Source organism: Neolamprologus multifasciatus, chromosome 4 (genome assembly GCF_963576455.1).
Source record: "Neolamprologus multifasciatus chromosome 4, fNeoMul1.2, whole genome shotgun sequence".
Taxonomy (NCBI): Eukaryota; Metazoa; Chordata; class Actinopteri; order Cichliformes; family Cichlidae; genus Neolamprologus; species Neolamprologus multifasciatus.
In genome coordinates, this window is record NC_140442.1 from 25,841,841 (window position 1) to 25,861,951 (window position 20,111).

The 20,111-nt window shown below is 37.8% G+C and overlaps 1 protein-coding gene across 4 annotated transcripts; it reads right to left on the reverse strand.

The window, feature by feature from the left end:
- Positions 1 to 14,030: 14,030 nt before the first annotated feature.
- On the reverse strand, positions 14,031 to 18,930 carry LOC146520632 (sterile alpha motif domain-containing protein 3-like). 4 transcript variants are annotated; one of them, XM_085157756.1, is made up of 9 exons: positions 18,531 to 18,903; positions 17,392 to 17,587; positions 17,064 to 17,222; positions 16,818 to 16,905; positions 16,467 to 16,622; positions 15,799 to 16,005; positions 15,364 to 15,535; positions 15,146 to 15,225; positions 14,031 to 15,041 (listed from the first exon to the last, which is right to left on the reverse strand). In XM_085157756.1, the coding sequence occupies exons 1-9, from the start codon at positions 18,808 to 18,810 to the stop codon at positions 14,745 to 14,747; spliced, it is 1,635 nt and encodes a 544-aa protein (XP_085013882.1). In that variant the 5' UTR covers positions 18,811 to 18,903; the 3' UTR covers positions 14,031 to 14,744. The 4 variants fall into 4 exon arrangements, with proteins under 4 accessions (XP_085013882.1, XP_085013883.1, XP_085013884.1 ...); XM_085157757.1 differs by lacking the exon at positions 16,467 to 16,622 and having other exon boundaries at positions 18,531 to 18,899; XM_085157758.1 differs by lacking the exon at positions 18,531 to 18,903 and having other exon boundaries at positions 17,392 to 17,732.
- Positions 18,931 to 20,111: the final 1,181 nt, after the last annotated feature.

Here is a 20,111-nt window from a genome sequence, read left to right on the forward strand (position 1 = left end):
CCACAGTGCACCCATGTTGTTCTCTCTATCTGCAGCCGAGCAGATTATTTAAAACACATGTTAACCTTTATAGGTTACCCATAGTGTCCGTAATTGGTAAATGACGTTTTTTTTTTTCTTTTTCTTTTTTAGAAAAAGAAGTCCAGATGTGACAATTTTATTCTGGAACTTGAAAGCAGCTTAAATTTGTGGCTGTCAAGCAGGTCTCAAAACCTCACGTGGCCATGCAACATGATCTGTGCGTATCAGGCGGTTCGTCCACACGTATAGGTTTTGTGAGCGAGCGAGAAGTTAGAGAAGTGACATGTAGTTTTAGACATTTGTATGCACAGAAAGGTAAAATGATCGGTCTCGTGAGTTAAATAATACATTGTGCATAAATGGTGAGTATTTATTCAAGTTTGGATGTACGCATTTGTAAAATACTTTTAAAAATGCTCAGATTGCTTCGTATTTGTGTGTCATTCAATCACTCTTGGAGCCTCTGATGGTCACATATACAGAATATATATATATATATATATATATATATATATATATATATATATATATATATATATACAGAATAGTTTCATACTGCAAAGTAGAGATTAAAAAAATGTTCCTTGGAAGTGAAAGGGGTGTTTTCGGCCATGAAGGTGTCAAGAGTATCTGATACTACACAAACAAAATTCCAATCAAATCAGTTTTGTTGCTGATCTTTGATATGTCCAAGACTCTAATCACCACCAGTGCTCCATCTCTGTAATATTTATTATATGGAAAAGAATTCGTTCTTTGTAGTTTTTTTTAATAATTCAAAATTCAATGTTTAAACTGTCATTTAAAGAGTTAAAATTGTGAAAATGAAATAATTTTTGATCATTTTGATAAGGGCTTGAGTTGATTAAGTGGTTTATGAAAAAAAAGCAGAAAAAAATGTATGAGGATTTTATGAGATTTTATGCGTGTTCATTTTTGTCCACAAAGGTTGCCAAATGCATCAACAGAGTATGGATAAGATGTAAGAGTAAAAGGAGGAGGGCGTAGGGACGAATGTTTGCCAATAAGCTCCAAAAGGAGACAAATGACCCTGCAGGACAGACACGGACTAAATGTTTTGTGCTTCCTGGATCGATGTTTGTTAGCCACATTCATGTCTTGAAGTGAAATCAATGATGTTAATTAATGATGAGTACTCCAGAATGATCTCACACGTGTTATATTTTTCCACTTTCTGACTTGATCAGCACACAATGGATGTCTTCACGGGGATTTAACAAACACAGGACCCAATATCTCAAGCAACAGCAGAATAAATCAGCAGCTAGCTGCTGAGCAGATGTTGTAGGAGTATAGATATGCAGCATTCTCTTAATGATCCAGGCATCTGAAAAAGTATCCTGTGAAGGATTCGTCGTTTTTTTGGGGAGGGGGTGTTTGAACAAGTTGTGTATAGATGTGTATGTATCTTCCTCGGGCTTCACCAGGGTAGATACCAGATGATTCACATCATTTTCATACTCCTCAAAACACGCAGTGACCCTCTGAATGGAGACACGGTCATCCTGGAGGAGATCATTTCCATCAAGATAGGAATGTTTCATCACAGAATAACAGGACTCAGAGTAATAATAATAATAATAATAATAATAATAATAATAATACATTTTATTTGAGGGCGCCTTTCAGAAACCCAAGGTCACCTTACAAAAAACAAAATTAATAAAAGGAACAGTAGTCATAAAATACATAAAATAAGTTAAAATTACAAAACAGAGCTTGACAACAGATAAAATCAGCATTAAAGCGAATAAGCCAGTTTAAACAGATGTGTTTTGAGCTGTGTCTTAAATACGGAAAGGGAGTCAATATTTCTTAGTGCAGGAGGAAGAGAGTTCCAGAGCCGAGGAGCAGAGCGACTGAAAGCTCTGTTCCCCATAGTAATAAGGTGTGAGGATGGAACAGTAAGATGAATAGCAGATGATGATCTGAGAACTGTATTCATGAACAGTGACCCTTTTCTCTCAGTGAAGAGGTAAATGAACTTGAGTGACAGACATTAATGAACCCTTTTTTTGACCAGACACCCAGGACATCTTCTCTTGGATCCACATCTTCAAGAAAATGCAATTATTCTGATCAGTGATGAGGTTGATGAGTTTGCTCTCACTTGCATTACATGAAGAGATAAGCAGTAAACTCAAATCTCTTTTATTATTCATTTATTTATTGTTTTAAACTTATGTAACACAAGTGTACCGCATTTATACACACACACTTTGTCAAAGCAGGTTTGTATAGATTTTACAGCGTGGGCAGATGATTCCGGTGACTGAAAATATCCTGGGACCAGAAGTGATTTTTTCCCTCTGTTTTATTTGGAAAAGCTGCTCCCACATCCATCCAAGAGGACCAAAGTGTCCTGCGGCGTTCCTGTGAACATCTGTGTGTGGATCAAATTGTTTTTATTCTCTTCAGTGATGGGAAATTCACTGTGAGATGAGACGACTCCAGGAGGCCACACAGCAGGTTGCAGTTGCAAACTGTCTAAGGTAATTTGATAGAGTTTGAATAACGAAATCCAAAGGTCACTGATGAATTTATGTGTTTCTCACCTCTCCTCCAAACTGCACTTAACCCGTCTGCGGTTTGGATTCAGGAACTGCCAAACTGGTCCCAGCCCCTTTGGACTCCTTTTATGGTCTGCTTCCTGGGGGATTGTGCCAAGTATGTTGGGAAGAAGGGGGCGTATTGCCTGATATTTGGAGAATGTTTTGATTTTAAGCAGCGTGAGAGCAGGGTCATTCTCCATATAATAAATATACCCACTGTATGCCCACTATATGCCCACTGTTAAATTACAGTTGGCTTTTGAGTTTTTGATTAAAGGGCGCTATAAATACATTTGCAGTTAACTGCTTTTCCTGGAAGGCCAGGAAAAATTGATAGCTTTGATATATTGTTGACTTCTACCTATCTAACTGATGGAAGAAATTACTCTGATTAAGTTGTGATTACTGGTTATGATTACTTTTCCTGCCTGCATGTTCCCAGAATTTTTTTTCTCTCTTCAGCTTCTCTCTCTTAATCGACACAATTAAGTAAGTTCCAGCAGTTGATCTCAGTGCTAGTCTACATCAGCTGATGACTGCTTTCACATCAATACAGTAACTGCTGACCCTGCAAGCTGCTTAGCAACCCACCTCCATCAGCATCAGTTCAGACTGTGGTGAAGAATAAAGGTGGTCACACCAAATATTGACTTTCAAGGTTGTTAGCATTGTTTTTGTGGCTTATATGCTGTATTTCCATGAATGCTTGCACATTTCAGAGAATCACTGATCCTATTTCACATTTTCCTAGCACAAAAACAAAATGAGAAATGGCTCGTGATTCTTGTCCAGCGCTGTATGTTTTCATAAAAAGCTTTCATAGCCTGACATTTGCATCAACTTTTCCTAGAGTTGTCCAGCGTAAATTCCATCAGAGAAAAGAAAGGATCAAGTCCTTTAAGAACAAATATTGGTAACAGTTTTATTTATGTTTGAATAAAAAAAGAGGCTCAATTGACAGTAATTACGTGTTGGATTGGATCTACAAAGAGAAATATTTCACCATGACTAGTGCAGATGCAAATGTTACTCTCTGACTGCCGGCCAGTACACAAACACCTTGCGCACATGAGACGCTGCGGTCTGAATCCAAATAAAAAACAAGACTGCCATGTAAGAAAAGTTACACAACACCAAATAAACTCTGGCGCTTTGTCACCGAGGCACAGATGGTAATTGTTACAGATGACTTCTCTATATTGTAAATAAGAGCACACATCATAATTTCAGCCGTGATGCGTCAAAAAAGGAATGTGAAAATCTGTTTCTGTTAAAAAAGCATTTATCTTTCGGTATCTGACTGTACTGTAAACATTTAGAAATAGCACCAAGCTAACGCATAAACAACTTGATCCCTGAGCAGCAGCGCAAATCTTTTCTGGAGCGAAATCTCTGCGGCCTTAATTCAGCGAGGTCATCGCAGTTGACTGCGGTCATTTTGTTATGGAAAAAAAAGAAAGAAAGAAACTCGAACCAAAACAGGGGTTCAGATGAAAGCAGCAGAGGTCCTTGAAGTTTTTATCAGAAGATGCTCTGTTGGTAAAACCAAAGTGATGATCTTTTGATGAACTCCAGCTTTGTGCCCTTGGCAAGAGTCGCCACATTTAACAAGTCGCTGCACCTGTTCTAATTCCTTTATCGCACATCAGACAGGAAACAGGGATTATCATTCTTTTTACTTTGGATGTGCAAAGTCAGTATTAGATATCTGACTTCTAAAAAGCTAAAAATCAAGCAAATTTCTTTATGATTGGATCGTGGACCTGAATGTACAGGAAATTTGGAGTTTGGATTTTGAGAAAGAGAACCATTGCCCCTTTGAGAGTGCAAAAAGCCCTTTAGTGCTGCAGCGCTTAATCATCCATTAAACCTGTGCTACATGCAGACAGTGGAGCCATTCTGAAAGGGAAAAATACTTTACATGTGCTGCAGAATACAGGAAAACGAAAGTCAACATATAAGTGGGGCTTTCAAGTCTTATTGCATGAACTTTAAAAATAAATGCAAGATTTATGCTGAGAAGCTGATGCTATGAGGCCCACCAGTGAAGAGGCTCTTTTAATTTTAGCACCTACCAAGTTATTGGTAGATGGAAGAAACTGATGCAGCTGTTGTGAGCAGTGGTTCAGTGTGACTCAGAGGAAGATAAACAGTCATCGCACTCATCTTCCTGATTAGAAAGCTATACCTTGAAGAGGTCAGACCGGAAAAGCTCTTAAAACAGACAGTTTGCATGGAAACCAGCACTCAGAACTCATCAGAGTTTTATGATTATTACTGAAGGAAATAGCAGTTCCAGTTTGACTTGGAAATGACGAAGGAAACTCAGTAATTAAGAAGAAAGGAATGAAAATTCTGTTAACAAAGGAAATCTGGGAAAGGAAAGATATGCCAAACTCTAACAATACAAAGAGATGTAAACAAAGGAAGAGAGAGAAGAAATGCATCGGTACTTCGAGTGAAAATTAGCCATTTCTTTTCACTGGGGAAAATGAAGTGTTGCGTTCAAGAATGCTCTGAATAAATCTCATTGCATAACTGTGAATAAAGCAGGGAAAGCCTACGTCATGACAACAAAGGAGCTACGAGTCACTGAGAATGCGCTGTTTATGAAAATGCCAACTAAACAGCAGTGAAAATGATGTTGGCATCGTAAAACAGGAAAAAAGAAGATTGGTTTCCACTTTGAATGGTCTGCTGTGAGCGTAAGGGACAGTTTCAGTTTTGATTTTTCATGTTTTTAATTAGTTTGTTATTTAGCACCAAAGAGGTCAACAGAGAGGATCCAGAGGTAGAAACTGTCTTCATATTTTACACAGGGATTTTGATTATGAGCCATAATGTTGGAATCATGCAAAGCAGCCTGGAATGACGCATTGTTTCATATCAGTGATTAGAATATATTTTACTACACACACACACACAGCACTTGATGGCTTAATTCAAGACTTAAAACTCTTTATTTAAGTACTTTTTGAAATGTCAGTGATGAGAATGAGTTCAACAGAACCAGAACCATGATTGGCTGCAGTTCACTGGTACAATGAATTGAATTGTTATCCAAACTTTCAGCCCTGGCATTGTAGCTTCTGACCAGAGATGGGCACTGTAATCTGATTACGTTTTTCAAGTGATGAGTAAAGTATGGGATTACTATTGCAAAAAAGTAATTAGATTACTGTTACTATTCCATAAGCACGCTGTGTTACTGCGTTACTAAACCGGGATTTTGTTTGTGAGAGTGTCTCTGATGACGTAAGCATGTGTGACGTCCGTGGCAGCAACACACGTGTATAGATCAACAATGGATAATAAGGAGTACAGCGAGTACGAGCATGCAGCGTCTGAAGCTTGGAAGTACTGACATTACTTTGAGTTTGATTCTGTACAAAGTGACAAAAACATGAGCGTCCGCTGAACACTCTGTGGGAAGAAAACTTTTTTTCTACAGTGAAAAATGAAACTTCAAATCTGAGCAAGCACCGAGCACGCTGCCATGGGGATGGGAAATTCGCAGAAAACCCCCCGAATCCCCCACTGACACAACCCCTGCTGCACCGGGCAAACCTCCGCCTGCTCCACTCCTGCTGAACAGGTAAAAATAGATTTAAGAGCAACAGGACTTAAAGCCGCTGACTCTTTGATTTTATTTATTTTTTTGCTGCGTTTTACTTGCATCTATTTGAAAAGTGAGTGTAAACACATTTCTTCCAGTCAAAGACAGCTGTATATAATTTCATTTTTGGTTGATGTGCAAGTTTTAAAAAGAGACTTTTTCATTTGATTTAATTTCATATGATTATACAGAAAAAATAGAATTGGGCTGAAAGGTCTATTGCTTTATAACGTATTCAGGTTATATATCATGTTTTTAGAAAGCAACTAAGTAATAAAGTAACATGATTACTTTCTTGGATAAGTAATCAGTAATTATTATGATATTAACTAAATACTATTTTCAAGTAACTTGACCAACACTGCTAATAAGGCAACGGCCAAAATACTGTTTATGCTTCAAAATGCAGAGTCCAAAACCGCAGCTGCACAATACTGACAAATGCATTTGTCTGCCCGACTTCACACATATGAACCTGAATGACAGCCAATCTTAATGAATAGGCCTTGATGTCATGTTGCCCCACCCTTTGCACCCATGGCAGCTTAAACCTTTCTTTGCATAAGGTTCAGGAGTGTGTTTATGGAAATTTTTGACCATTAGTGAAGTCGGACACTGATGCGGAACAAGAAGGCCTGGCTCACAGTCTCTGCTCACCTCCAAAGGTGTCCTGTCAGGTTGAGGTCAGGAGGTCAAATTCTTACACACCAAACTTGCTTCACAGACCTCGCTTTGTGCACTGCTGTGCAGTCATGTTGTAACAGGATGGGGCCGTTCCCAAACTGTTCCCACAAAGTTGGGAGGATGAAATTGTCTAAAATTTCCCGGTGTGCTGGAACATGAAGAGTTTCTTTCACTGGCACTAAGGGGTTGAGCACAAATACCAAAGCAAGAGGAGCTTAACCTTAAACATAGCAGCAGTCATGTTAATTCATTTTTTTTCTCCAATTTAATTTTAATTATAGAGCGCCAAATCACAACAACAGTCACCTCACCTTTATATTGTAAGGTAGACCCTACAATAATACATAGAGAGAAAAAACCAAATAATCGTATCATATATTAATCAATTATGATGGGGGTATTTCTCTGCAGAATAATTATTTTTACTTCTACACTTTCCAATAATACAGTTTTATGTGTACTGAGGTGTTTTCATAGTGTTTTATTCCCTCTTTCCTAAAGGAATTTTTTGAAAAATTCTTTCTCCACCTTTCATCGTCAGCTAACAGTAAATAATATTTGGTAGTAGTGTAGATATTGTTTTAATTAAAGAAGTAATAATATTTTAGAATTCGCCAGGCTGGACGTTTGCATAGAGCGGACAGGCAACACAAACCGTATGCTTTAATAGATCCAGTGTAAACAGTGGAGGAAGATGCCTGCTCGCCTTTCTGTGAATGTCATCCCACAGCATTGCTAAGTGGTTAAGAAAACAGATAAGTGATATCTGTGATATTGGTAATGATGTGAATATTGAGCATGATTTACTGGGAATGTTAGCCAAAAAGAGAGAAGGCCATCAATAACGTGAACCCATAACTATAAAACAACAGGTCGAAGCGTTTCATTTTTTCATGTGAAGTCACTTTATGTTTGTTCTTCTCAGCATAATCCAATTTTATCCTCATCACTTTTAAATCCTTTATTTGAAAAAGTAATTTAAAGTTCAAAAACACAATTACAACATGATTAAAACTGGATAAAGAATAATTCTCTGGGTCAAACGAGGTCGAGACAACATAGTCAACCAAATGCTAAATACTTCAGCTGTGTCGTTGAATTTTTTAGTCCATTTTTGGTGTGAGAGAGAGAGAATCTTATCTTTAAACTGTTTTGTGCTCTCATGATTTCAAAGGGATTAAAAGTGAAGGCTAGTTTTAAGTAATTCAATAAATTAACTGTATTAACTGTATAAGCATTTTCTTATATTCTTTTGGCTCTTTTTGGGCTTCCAGCACCATGATGCTTCCAACTATTCTCCTTTGTTTAGTTTTGAGTTTAGTTTGGAGAAGCTAATGAAAAAAAACTGAGGGTAAAAACAAGTTCCCATCTCTCTGTAGAGATTAGATCTTTGGATCCCTGAGGTGCCACTTGAAACGTCATAACCGGACTATTGTTAGCCTAGGAATTTACACAGGAACAGACCAAGATGTCCTGAACGTACACAAACTTTAGGAAAAGCAGGAAATGCTTTGGACAGACTGTCAAAAAGTTCAAAGTAAACAAACTGGAAAGTTGGTCAGACAATCACAAGTACTACTGACAACATTTCACCTCAAAGTTCCCAGCAGCTCTCTTTGGCTTGTGGGCATAAATCCACACTTGTTTAAAATACATGTCCCATTTGTTTAAAATTCATCAGTTTGATTTGTCAGCTGAAGCCTCATCCACTGATGAAAGTGTTAGATAATGGTGGAAGTAAAGTGCCGTCTGAGAGACCACTCTGAACCTGCAGTGAGCTCATGTCAGGGGTATTTATTGTCCACTGTGGTGATTCATGAGACATAATTCATAGTCGAGTGTTCGACGTGATACTGGCACCACTTTGGAACAGACTAATATCTCAGCAAGTCTTTACAACAGTGTCACAACGGACACTGATGAATTTCAGAGGACTTTGATGACTCATTGACTTCTCCTCCAGGCAAGTCAAAGGCCAAGCCTGACATTTGGATTTAAGGGAACTGTATTGGATGGATGGATGGATGGATGGATGGATGGATGGTTGGTTGGTTGGTTGGTTGATTGGTTGGTTGGTAGGTAGGTAGGTAGGTAGGTAGGTAGGTAGGTAGATTCTAGTTTTGTTCCAAAGCACCAAATAAAAGTGTCAAACTAGGTCATGGAGCAATAGAAGAAGGAGCCATGTTCTATGAATTCCATCTTCTTTTTTAGATTTAGTGTTGTGTTCATTGTTCCCTTGTGGGAAAGATAGTAGAGTTATCTACAATGGAAAAAAGGACACTGGGTAATTTACTGCTCGTAAACACTGGGTTGTGACATCCAAGTGGATGCTATTTGAACATGTAACAACTACCAAAACATTCCCGCAGCTACGTGCATGCCTTCACAGCAAGCCTTCTCTGAAGGTAGTGACCTCTTTCATCAAGATCACAGCACAAATCCTTTTCAGGAATGATGTGTGGGATTCAAAGAGTTCAAGTTGACTTGGCCTCCAAGTTCTCCAAAGCTAAATCTGATTGAGCATCTGCGAGACGCTGAAAGGTCAAGTTGAGCCTTGGCTGCTCCGTCTCACAGCTGTGAAGACTTAAAGGATATGCTGGCAAGATTTGATGTCTCATACCACAGGACACTGGCAGCTCTTGTTGAGTCCATGTCTCAGTGGCTCAGAGGTATTTTGGGTGCAAGAAGGGGACCTGAGTTTAAGCAGGTGGTTTTAATATTGAGACTGATCGCTGTGTGTGGTCAGGGAACTTCCAGTTTGGATCCAGGAAAACTTCTTTTAATAACTTTGTTACATTTGCAGAACATATGCAGAGGTGGCAAAAGTACAGGCATTCTTTATTTAAGTAGAAGCAAAGTAAAAAAGTTTTTAAAAAAAATACTCCAGTAAGATTTGCAGTCCTGAAGCAACTGCATTACTCAAGTAAAGGTGAGAAGTGCAGACTCTAATGTACTAAGTAAGAAAGAAAAAGTTGCTCATTGAAGATTAATTCTATCAAGCATTTTGATGCAAAGGTAACTGAACCCATTTATATATTAATGTAAAATATCAGTGCACAAGAATACAAATGTTATTCCAGTCTAAGTTCTAATTCTAATGAATGGACTCAGCTTGAGTCTACCATGTAGGACACAAGCAGTGAAAGAGAAATAAAAAAAGCAAAACTATTTTCTGTTTCCCACATTGTAGAGAGTGACTTTGCCTCTACACCTAAGCAGAAAAATGAGAACAGTAAGGGGTTAAAGTGAGGGAACCCTACACGACCCCTACAACTCACACTAATTTCTGAGCTCTTGTTATGTGATCAGCTGACCTGTGCTGCTGCTGCTCTTCTGGATTTACACGACTGAATTCAACGACATGCAAACATATGTTTCATGAGCAGATTTCCATCCAAGTAATGAGCCTATTTTGAAAATACAAGGAACAGAAAGTACAAATATTTGTGTGAAGGGAGTACCTAGGACAGTAAAAACTGTCAGAAAAAGAAATACTTAGGTAACAAAGTATTTATTACTTCTTTACGTGCCATCTCTGGCTATATGTACACTCTACATGGGAGATGTTATGGGTTTAATAATGAAGGAATCAATTTGCAAGGATTTATCATTAAAAGAAAAAAGGAAGGAGTTATTAAAACCTTTTCACATTACTCTCTAACTCCTCTACACTGCACATATTAGTGAAAGTTTGTAAGAGCAAGCTTATCTGGTATGATGATAACTCACAGAAACCCATTTACTTACTAATGCTGGCTCTCTTTCCACAAATGCTTAGATGGCAGCTGATCTTACAGTAGTGAAAGCAGAGCCAGCAGCAGTTTTTCTAGCATGCTGATCAGTTTTCCATCGAAGAGCACAGGTTTATCCACAATGTGCACATTCTCATTGTGGATAAACCTGAAGGCTTTGCAGCTTGACAAGTTCAGGCCATTGTTTACAGGACATCAACACACTCATGATAAACAACAGAGCTGAACCTTAACGGCTGGTATAAATATAAGTGAGTGTGAGACAATGTTACAGTGGTGAGCCTAGTGACCATTGCAGCAGGTATACTGGGGTCTAAAGGGAGATAAATCACTTTCACTCTCTTTGTTTTAATTGATGTCTGTTTTTTCCCCCCGATTTCGCTGGTCAAGCACTACTTGCCTTGCTTGCCCAGCAGGAACTCCACCGCAGTGAAGGTCGCTAAAAGATTACAATAAAGTCTGACTGCTCATTTGCTTTTTGTCTGTATTTTTTCTTTTATATATACTTTTTCTGTCCCCAGCTTATTTTAACATTCTGGAAAATATATGTGCACTTTTAAGACTTTACAGACAGGATCAAGAGCCCTTATTATCAGTTCTAAAAAGAAGGGCTTCCTATAAAATTTCTTGAAAGTAGCAGCTTTCAGGTTTTACGCTACCATAAAAAAAAATATCTGTATTTTCAATAAATAAATAAGCCTAATCCCCAGCTTGTCCAGCTATTTAGACAGCTGTTTAGAGATGTTTTATATACAAAGCATTTGATATTGCATCTGCAAACAAATCCAAAGGTTTCGAAGAGTTTACCAGCATACTGCATGAAGGTATTAAGCAGATAAACTTTAATGCAGGAAGAGCGAGGAAAGCTATTTTTAGTTTTTGGCCTATGCTACTGACTTGATCTCTCAGCTTTTAATTCTATAAACTCACAGGATAGTTAGACACTTAGCAGCAGAAACAGCTTAACAGTCTGGCACCGATCTTCCTCGTGACGCCTCCAGGGTATCATTCATCATCTAGGGATACGTGAGTGGGTTGGCTAGGACTTCAATATTTAACTAACAGCTATCTGTGTGGCCTTACTGAAGACTGATGAGCTCTCTAAGGCTAAAAACCTCTGCTTTCTGAATCTGATAATGTGCCCCAGACTCAAAGTCCTATTAAGACAACCCTTACTGTCAATGCCCCTGTTCAGATGAACATAAAGCATATTCTGCTGCCTTAGTTACTGTCAGGCTGTACATATGTGTATAATATACTAGCTTCTGTTTGTGTTGGTGTTGTGGGCATTATTTATTCCGGTTTCTCAGCGTGACTATGGCTGCTGACTAAAGTATCATTTTTGTTCACAGCACTACTGCAAAATGTTTGTCTTTTCAGTCCCTCTGGAGTAGATATGTTTATAGTGGGTGATGTGCAGCTTTAAACAGACTTGACCGAGAAACAGTAAAACTGAGGTGTTTTGTTTTTTGTTGCAGGCTCCTAGGAGATTAATAGCGGATATGAATTTCCTTGGAAACATTTGAACTACATTTGACAAACTGTCATTTCACTGTGAACTTTGCTGAATTTCATTTATCAAGATCAACAGAGTAAACAGTTGAGTGGCCTTTAACTTCCCATCTGACTATTATGAATTTTCCAAAAAATTCCATGGAGAAGATCCAATTTTTATTATTGTAATTTATGCAATACTTCAGGTCCCTACTCTCATCAGTTTTCTCAAAAAATCAAAAATGTAAAAAAAGTATTTTAATGGATAAAGGTAAAGTATGCTTTTAGATGTTCTTTGAAGGACCAATATCAAAAGCTATGACTATGTACTCTCAGGAGTCCTCAAGTTAGCACTGAATGATGGATGCTTGAGGTCCCTAAAATATTTGGAGACCTGTGGAAACCATTTTTGCATGGAGGGCAATGACTACTTCTCATTTTCCATTTTCCCATTATGAATTTTTGCAAATACTCATTTATACAAGAAGACAGGATGGGTGCCATTTGTACTTGGTACATGGTGTCATACTTGAGGAATACTGCATTGAGGTTGGAGGAAAATGTGTGTGTTTCCCCACATTCAATCATTAACGTCTGTGAAACCATTCACCTCTTGTAAATTAGAAGTAGTGCTGTCAGTGTTAATTTTGTTAGCTGCACAGCACTAATGCGTTAACGAGCTAACTGCGCTTACACGTTGAGGCCGTGCAGCCCCACGCACAGGGCGATCTACGTGAACTCGCTAACTGAGATTTGCTGCATTAATGCGGTTATGATGATTAACGCGGACAGCACTAATTAGAAGCTGTAAATAAAATACCTACCTACTGGCCTCCGAATCTGATGTTAGAGATCGGACTGTCACGGCTGAGGCTGAACCAGACAAGACTCAAATGCAGATCACACACAGAGGCACGGGTGAGGGTAATTAACAGAACGTTATTTTTAAGGGCGAGACAATAACGCAACTGTGAACTATAAAAAATACTGTGAACTACACACTCAGAAATTAAAGTACAGAAATGTACCTATAGGGGTACAATGGCTTGTCACTGGGGTGGTACCCTCTAAGGTACCATTCTGTACCCTAAACTGTGGGTACTGATTTGTACCCTTGTAATTTGTACCTTTTACACGTCAAACCTGTACTTTAAAGGGCAAAGTTGTACCCTTAGTATAAAGTACAAAAAAGAACCCTTAAAAGGAGTACAAAAATGTCTTTCTAAAGGTTCAGTATCTACACACAGATTTCCTATATTTTTCCTCTCAAGATTTGAAAAATTGAAGATACAAAGTCAAAAATACTTGTCACATTTATTACCTTCTTAAATACATTGCTTAACTGTTACATACAAACTGTTATCAACAGAGTATGTGTCATAAGCTGCAACATCAATTTCCTGTCCAGGTTTTAGCAACGTCCATTCACTATCAACTCTAACACTGTATGAATGAAAATGGTTGTCATATAACAGAGGAATGAGAATTTTTCCACAAAAGACCCACATTGTGTCAACATTAAATATGTACTTAATTTGCCAGAACAGAGGAATCTTCTCTGAATGCAGTACATCAATGACAAACACATCTCTTACACAGTATTTTACGCTGTTCACAATTACTTCTGACACACGCTAGAAAGCTTTCTTAGCACTATCAACTTCAGAAAAGCCACAATAGACTGTCAGTGCTTGTTGCAGTTCCAGTGGTAATGACAAAAATGGTGTAGTCACACTTTTTCCAAAAACATTTTCAAATTCACCAAGTAAACTTTTGTTAGAAAACTCCCAGCACTGTCTGAACTGATGTCTGTTGCTCAAAGTTGTAGCAATGTTCATAAAATTTCTACAATTGCGGGACAACGTTTTGAAATACTGGTGCTTATACTTTCAAATCTCATACACCATAACAAACGTAGAGGGCCGAACATTTCAATCAGTCTTGCATAGTGGATTAAATAATGACACTTTGGTGTAATTACATCCCCAAATACACTTTTCAGTTTTGTGAGAAACTCATGGACAAGCAACTTCAACAATAAAATATTCTCTTTTCGCACTTTTTTAGCCATTACAATCTCTGTTATTTCACGACATAGAAGAAAAACATGCCAATATTTACAATTAGGTGGCACACGGTCTGCCATCAGAAATGGCAGCAATCTGAACAGGAAAAACATCAGAAAATTTACGTCTTCCACAATTTCTTCCTGAACAGAGACTGGTAAAGAATTTTTCTCTCTGCACTTAAGAATGAACTTGAAAAGATTGTCTCTGAAATTTATCAAAAATTCATCCCAGGATGGAGGGGTTTCAATATTTTCAGTTATGTCATTTGCAAATTCATTTGGGTGTGGACTGACTACCTCCTGCTCATTTTCATCTAAGTCTTTATGGGGACACAACACCTGTTCTCTGTGTTTCCTATACACATGTCGTCTGAAAGATTCATATTTTTTGAAGGAAGAACAGCAGTCACTGAGTCCACAAGTTATATCAAAATTGGCATCATGGGAATGAATAAATCCTATGTGCTGAATAAGCTTTGTCAAACTAAAGGTTCTTCTGCCACATTTGGAGCACTGATATGGCTGAGGCATGGTGGTCAATACAGAAGATTTATTTGTCTGGTGACTGTGATTGGCAGAGGCCGGTCCTCACCCTCATCTATTTTCACAATGTACTTTTGGAGAAAAATCAGGGTGTTCTTCAGATGTTTTGGATAAGCAAGGTTGAAGACAAAATACAAGCAGAAAGAAAAGATGATTCCTTCAAAAATACACGAGCTTCTGCACACTTCACTGCCATCCAACTTCACAATGTTTGGAGCGCTTCTGGAGAACACTGGTTTCCAGTCTTCATGAAGTAGCTGAACAGTTGGATAGGGGGTTTTAGGATGAACCTTTGAAGTCAAAAGAGAAGGTAGAGGAAAGCAATATCTTAGTCTCTTAACAAAAGATACATTTGTTTTCCTTTTATATAGACTAAATATTTTAATACACACACCTCTCCAAGTATGACAAAGAGATCCAGTTTCTCCTTGAAGACGTATGGCAGGAATAAAAGTGCAGCCCTTGTGTCAAGATCTGCCAAAAAAAAAAAAAGAAAAAAGAAAGAAAAAAAACACAAGATCACCCATGCATTTTATCTGGCATTTCCAGTTACCTATAAAAATTATATAAATTGGAAGCCTTGAAGTTAAAAAAAAAAAAAAAAGCAAATACCTGGTAGGTCATCAGTGAGAGCCTCCTCTCTTGCATCAAGGTAGAGCTGGTAGAGTGGGGTTTTCCCTCGTGTAAGGTCAATCACCTTTGCTGCAACACATGAGAGCCCTTCACGAAATCGCTGGCTTACATTACCCGTTGTTGGTTGGATCCACCCGAGTTCGTTGCACAGCTACAAGTAAAAAATTCATTTTCAGTACAAAATAACAGTGTATGAAAATGAAATAATCTAAAGTTGATATTAATTATGTATGGTGCTGCATAATTATTTTTTTATAGAATTTAACAACAATACTGTAAGAAGTTACATGAACATACAAAAAAAGGAAAGAGGGACAGATGAAGAAAGCAAGGTCAAGGGCAAATAAAATTTACTACTATAAACATGTTAAATGTGACAGCTATTTCCAAGTTCAATTCAGCTTTCTGACTTACACCAGTAGGCATCCCTAAGAAGGGGTACTTCTTCAACACATCCTCCACAGGCATACCATCTGCAATTTCTTTTTGCCGCCAAGCAAACGTTTGCTGCATACGGTTATGAACCACCATGGTATCTGGTTGCATCTTCTGATATTGGCACTGTAAGACTTTTAAGTGGGCGTCTATGGATAATAAATCCTCTCCTTGGACGCATGGTCCCTTGAAAGAAGGCAATAGTGAGAAGAAAAAGTCAAAACAGATTAGAAACCCAACATAAGACTAAATATACAATTAGAGCTGACACGATCTGTGCATCACAAAGAACTCGTATCGGTTAAAGTTAACCGATACCATGAACCAATATTTAAAATATGGAAACTCTGAAATAATTTCACATAAAATCTTAATTGTTAACTTGAAATTTTAGTTTTGGAGTCATATTTAAAATGTTTTTGTTTTTTTTTTAATCTAGTTCACCCTCTTTTAGCGCCTTCCAATTAATAATTTTTTGTGAGGTAGAAGTATTAGCACTGGTACTTTGTATTAGCAAGTGCTCTAATCCAAGTATTGGTATTGTTTCGGTTTGAAAAAAGGGGTACAGTTGCATCCCTAATCCTTAGTTTTAGATGTAATAACAGATGCAAGAACATTTTATAGCTCAAGATGTCCCTCATACCAACCTGACAAACATTTCTCTGACTTGTTCGTTGACATTTATTAGGCTGCCCTCTCCTCGTAGAACCAAACTTCTCCTTACAACACCTCACTGCCTCACTGTCGACTAGTGGTGCCCGCTCTGATTTGAATTTACGTCTCAAAGACATATGCCATGTGTGCTTGTTGAACAGAAACATAAGTTACTGTAAAAACAATCTACACAAAGTACACCCAACAAAGAATCAGTAAACATACTTCATACAAACCTACTGAGAGGCTACAGATTGTCTTACTAACAAAACAAGATCGAAAAAAGCTTCACTTTCACTTTGTAATCTTGAAGGAACCTTATGCAAATTTTAAATTTAACTTACATAACCATTTCCCTCACGATCCTTGAGGAAAGGATACTTCATTACCAGCGTCTTCACAGCTTGCACATATTCAGAATTTGTGGGATACCTGTAATATCAGAAGAAACATAAGTGTTAGAGCAACTGCTGACAAACAAACTTTATCAAGTGTCAGTTATTGTTTCTTAGTAATGTAGCGTTTATTTTCAATATGACAGATTCAGCTTTTTCTAAAGCAACAAGCTAACATTACCCTGATTAACTTACATAGTATACTGTGCCACAGCTTCATATAGAACTCTGATTATTGTGTGTCTGTCTCTTGGATTTTTATGACACGGTTCTTTGTTGTCCAGTTTTAGTTGCAGATTTTTGGGAAATCTTGGAATTTCAAAAGAGGCTGGCAGTCTCAAAGTATTTTCATTGCTGTGAAAACAGTTAAGTGTTTGTTTTTATTGCATGAATTGAAGTATAAAACACTACAGTAACAATACATATGGTAGAAACAATGATCATATTAACTAAATCCTAAAAGTGCATAACGGCCAACATGTATGCTTCAGACATACTAACTTCATTATAAATAAGAAAATACCTTATTGAAGTTGACGAAGTAGATGGTTGCCAGTCTTCTGGAAAGACAGTCTGTAGAGTCAGCGTCACTGAAGATTCCTTCATCCTTGACACAAATTGGTTGAATTTAACCTGCTTTTTGAAGGATCCTTGGAAAAGGTATGCAACCATAGTCTCAGTAAGACCGCAGTCAACTGTGTCACCATCAACCTCATTGTCTGCAAGATAAATGGTAGTACAAACTCTAAATTCCATGTAAGGATATTTATCACCACATTTTTACATGGGTAAAAACCGTATATCACACACATTAAAACCTTTTGTACAACTTCTTTCAGTTCAAAGAAATATTCATTAATAAAAATCAGTAAATTAAATAAAATAAACCAAATTTTTAAAGTTAATCCTCTCGATATGCAAAGTTTTCATTTTTAAATTTAGATGTTTGTTTGGGACTACTGGACACAGGAGAGCAGAGTCTGAGCATGCTTTTGTGCCCTTTCAAGTTTGGAAGAAAAAAAAGACTAGAATGGTGTAATTTGTTAATATTCACTACTAAGGTGACTCCTTTCTCCAGATTTCCGACAGTTTCTGCCGTCTGTTCTTTCAGACCGATTACTTATAGCGATAACACCCGCAGGACCGTATTACAAGCTCAGATTACATGCTGAAAAAGTTCCCACATTGCTTAAAACGCGACTATCAAACCCCAGCTGCGACACCCTTGTTATATTTTAAACAAGTGCGACGTCAAGATATTTCCTTTAAACGTTATATTCAGCCGCCCATGTGTGTTGATGGCCTTGGAATGGATGTAAAAACGTGATTTTATTAAACCATTAATACACTAACGGTAAACTGCATTCAGCTACCAGGGAATCAAATTTCGCGCCGTTCCGCTGCGCAGGGGTTACCGAACCCATAGACTGTGGCCGAACCACATATATAAGTTCAAACTTATACAAATACTATGTGTACACATTTTTCATTTTTCAGAACTGTGACCTCAACTTTACACATGAAACGTTTGTAAAAACGTTTGTAAAAAGACATAATTTAAGCTAAGAGAGTGCCGAAACTAGCTAAATTGCTAATAAACGTTAAGCTAGGCTAAACCAATAATTAGTAATTACGCTACATTTTTCTTTAAATAAAACGTACCTCTGAAACGCTGAGCTTCAGCTTCGGTGACATCTAAGCCCCACTCTTGTATTTTTGTTAAGAGTTCCTTGGTTGAAAGTGAACAGAGCACACCAGGACTTGCAAGTTCGTAATCCATCTCCGTCCGTTGATAAAACAAAATGGCACCTGCTGCATTTACAGAAAGTTCTAGAATCCACCAGCTATTCGTTGAGTTTCTTCTTCTACTTTTTATTTGACGTTGTGAGGATGGGCTCAACTCGCACTCCGAGTTCAATAAGGGTGCTTTTTTGCAATTCATCCAAATAGTTATACTTTTAAAAAAAACACTCTCTTAAAAAAATGTTTAAATGCATTTTTACTTTTTTTTCTTTCAAATAAATTCATTGTTCTTAAAGCAGCTTAAAAATAAGGGGGGTTCAGGGAATACAAAAACAACAGCAATGAAAATAATAAAAAATAAAATAAAAACTAAAATATATGCTTAAATCAATACAGTTGCAAATAAATTACTGTCAAAAAGATTTTTTAAAAAAACCTCTAATCAAAAAGAGCTTAATCAACCTGTACTTTATCTTTTGAAAGAATGGGTACAAATAAGTACTTTTCACAATTAAGGAACATGTATGTACCTTTCAGACGCTAAAAAAGGTACAGATAGTTACCCCGAGGTCCAATATTTGTATTAATGTCATTTTTGTACCTTGGGGCACAGTAATGTACCCCTTCCGTACCCCTATTTCTGACTGTGTATGGGGAATAACATGAGACTTTAATAACCTAACAAACAGGAGTGATACTGAACTATGTGAAATACTAGATTTATAAAGGCACTGGGGAATTTTAAAGAGGGGATTGGCACAGGGCCACAAGACAGGAAACAAGACCAGGAGGCAGTTTGGGCTCCAGGAGGAGGCGATCTGTTGAGTACTGCGACAGGAGGGCAGGCAGGTGAGTGAATCCAAGAGCCGCTATGATGCAAAGAGCTGCTGAGTACAAATCTGCTCCAGGAAGAAGGAGTGTATTGTCAGAGGATGGAGGTGGCAGACAACAGGATGGCTGAGGGTAGGAAAACACAGGTTGAATCAATATTTCTATGAACAAAATCTCTTTCTGTGAAACACTATGGCGGCCAGCACTAACTGTGGTTAGCTGAAGACTTGGCGACGAGTAAGCGCTGGTCTTCAATACTGGCAGCTCAATTGCCAGCAGGTGTGGAGACATGCAGGAACACAGGGGTGGAAAACAGTGACTCTGTGGAAAAACTAGTCATTCAAAAAGTCAGTGCATATCCATAGTTCCAGATATTTTCCCTAAAAATCTGAAGGACCTATAACTCAAGTAGCTTCCTAGATAATGAAACCCAACCATGCCTTCTTAACTTTACCTCCAAACCACTCAACCTGAATTGTCCATCTGATCAATGCCTTTATAATTCTCTGCCTTGTGGTCACTCCCAATGAAACCATCACAGCTGTCCAAACCATACATGGCTGCAGATCTCACTACCATCATGTAAACCTTCACTTTTACTTTTTCTGCTATTCTTCTGCCACAAATCACCACTGAAACTTGCTTTAAACCACTCTGCCTGCACTCTCT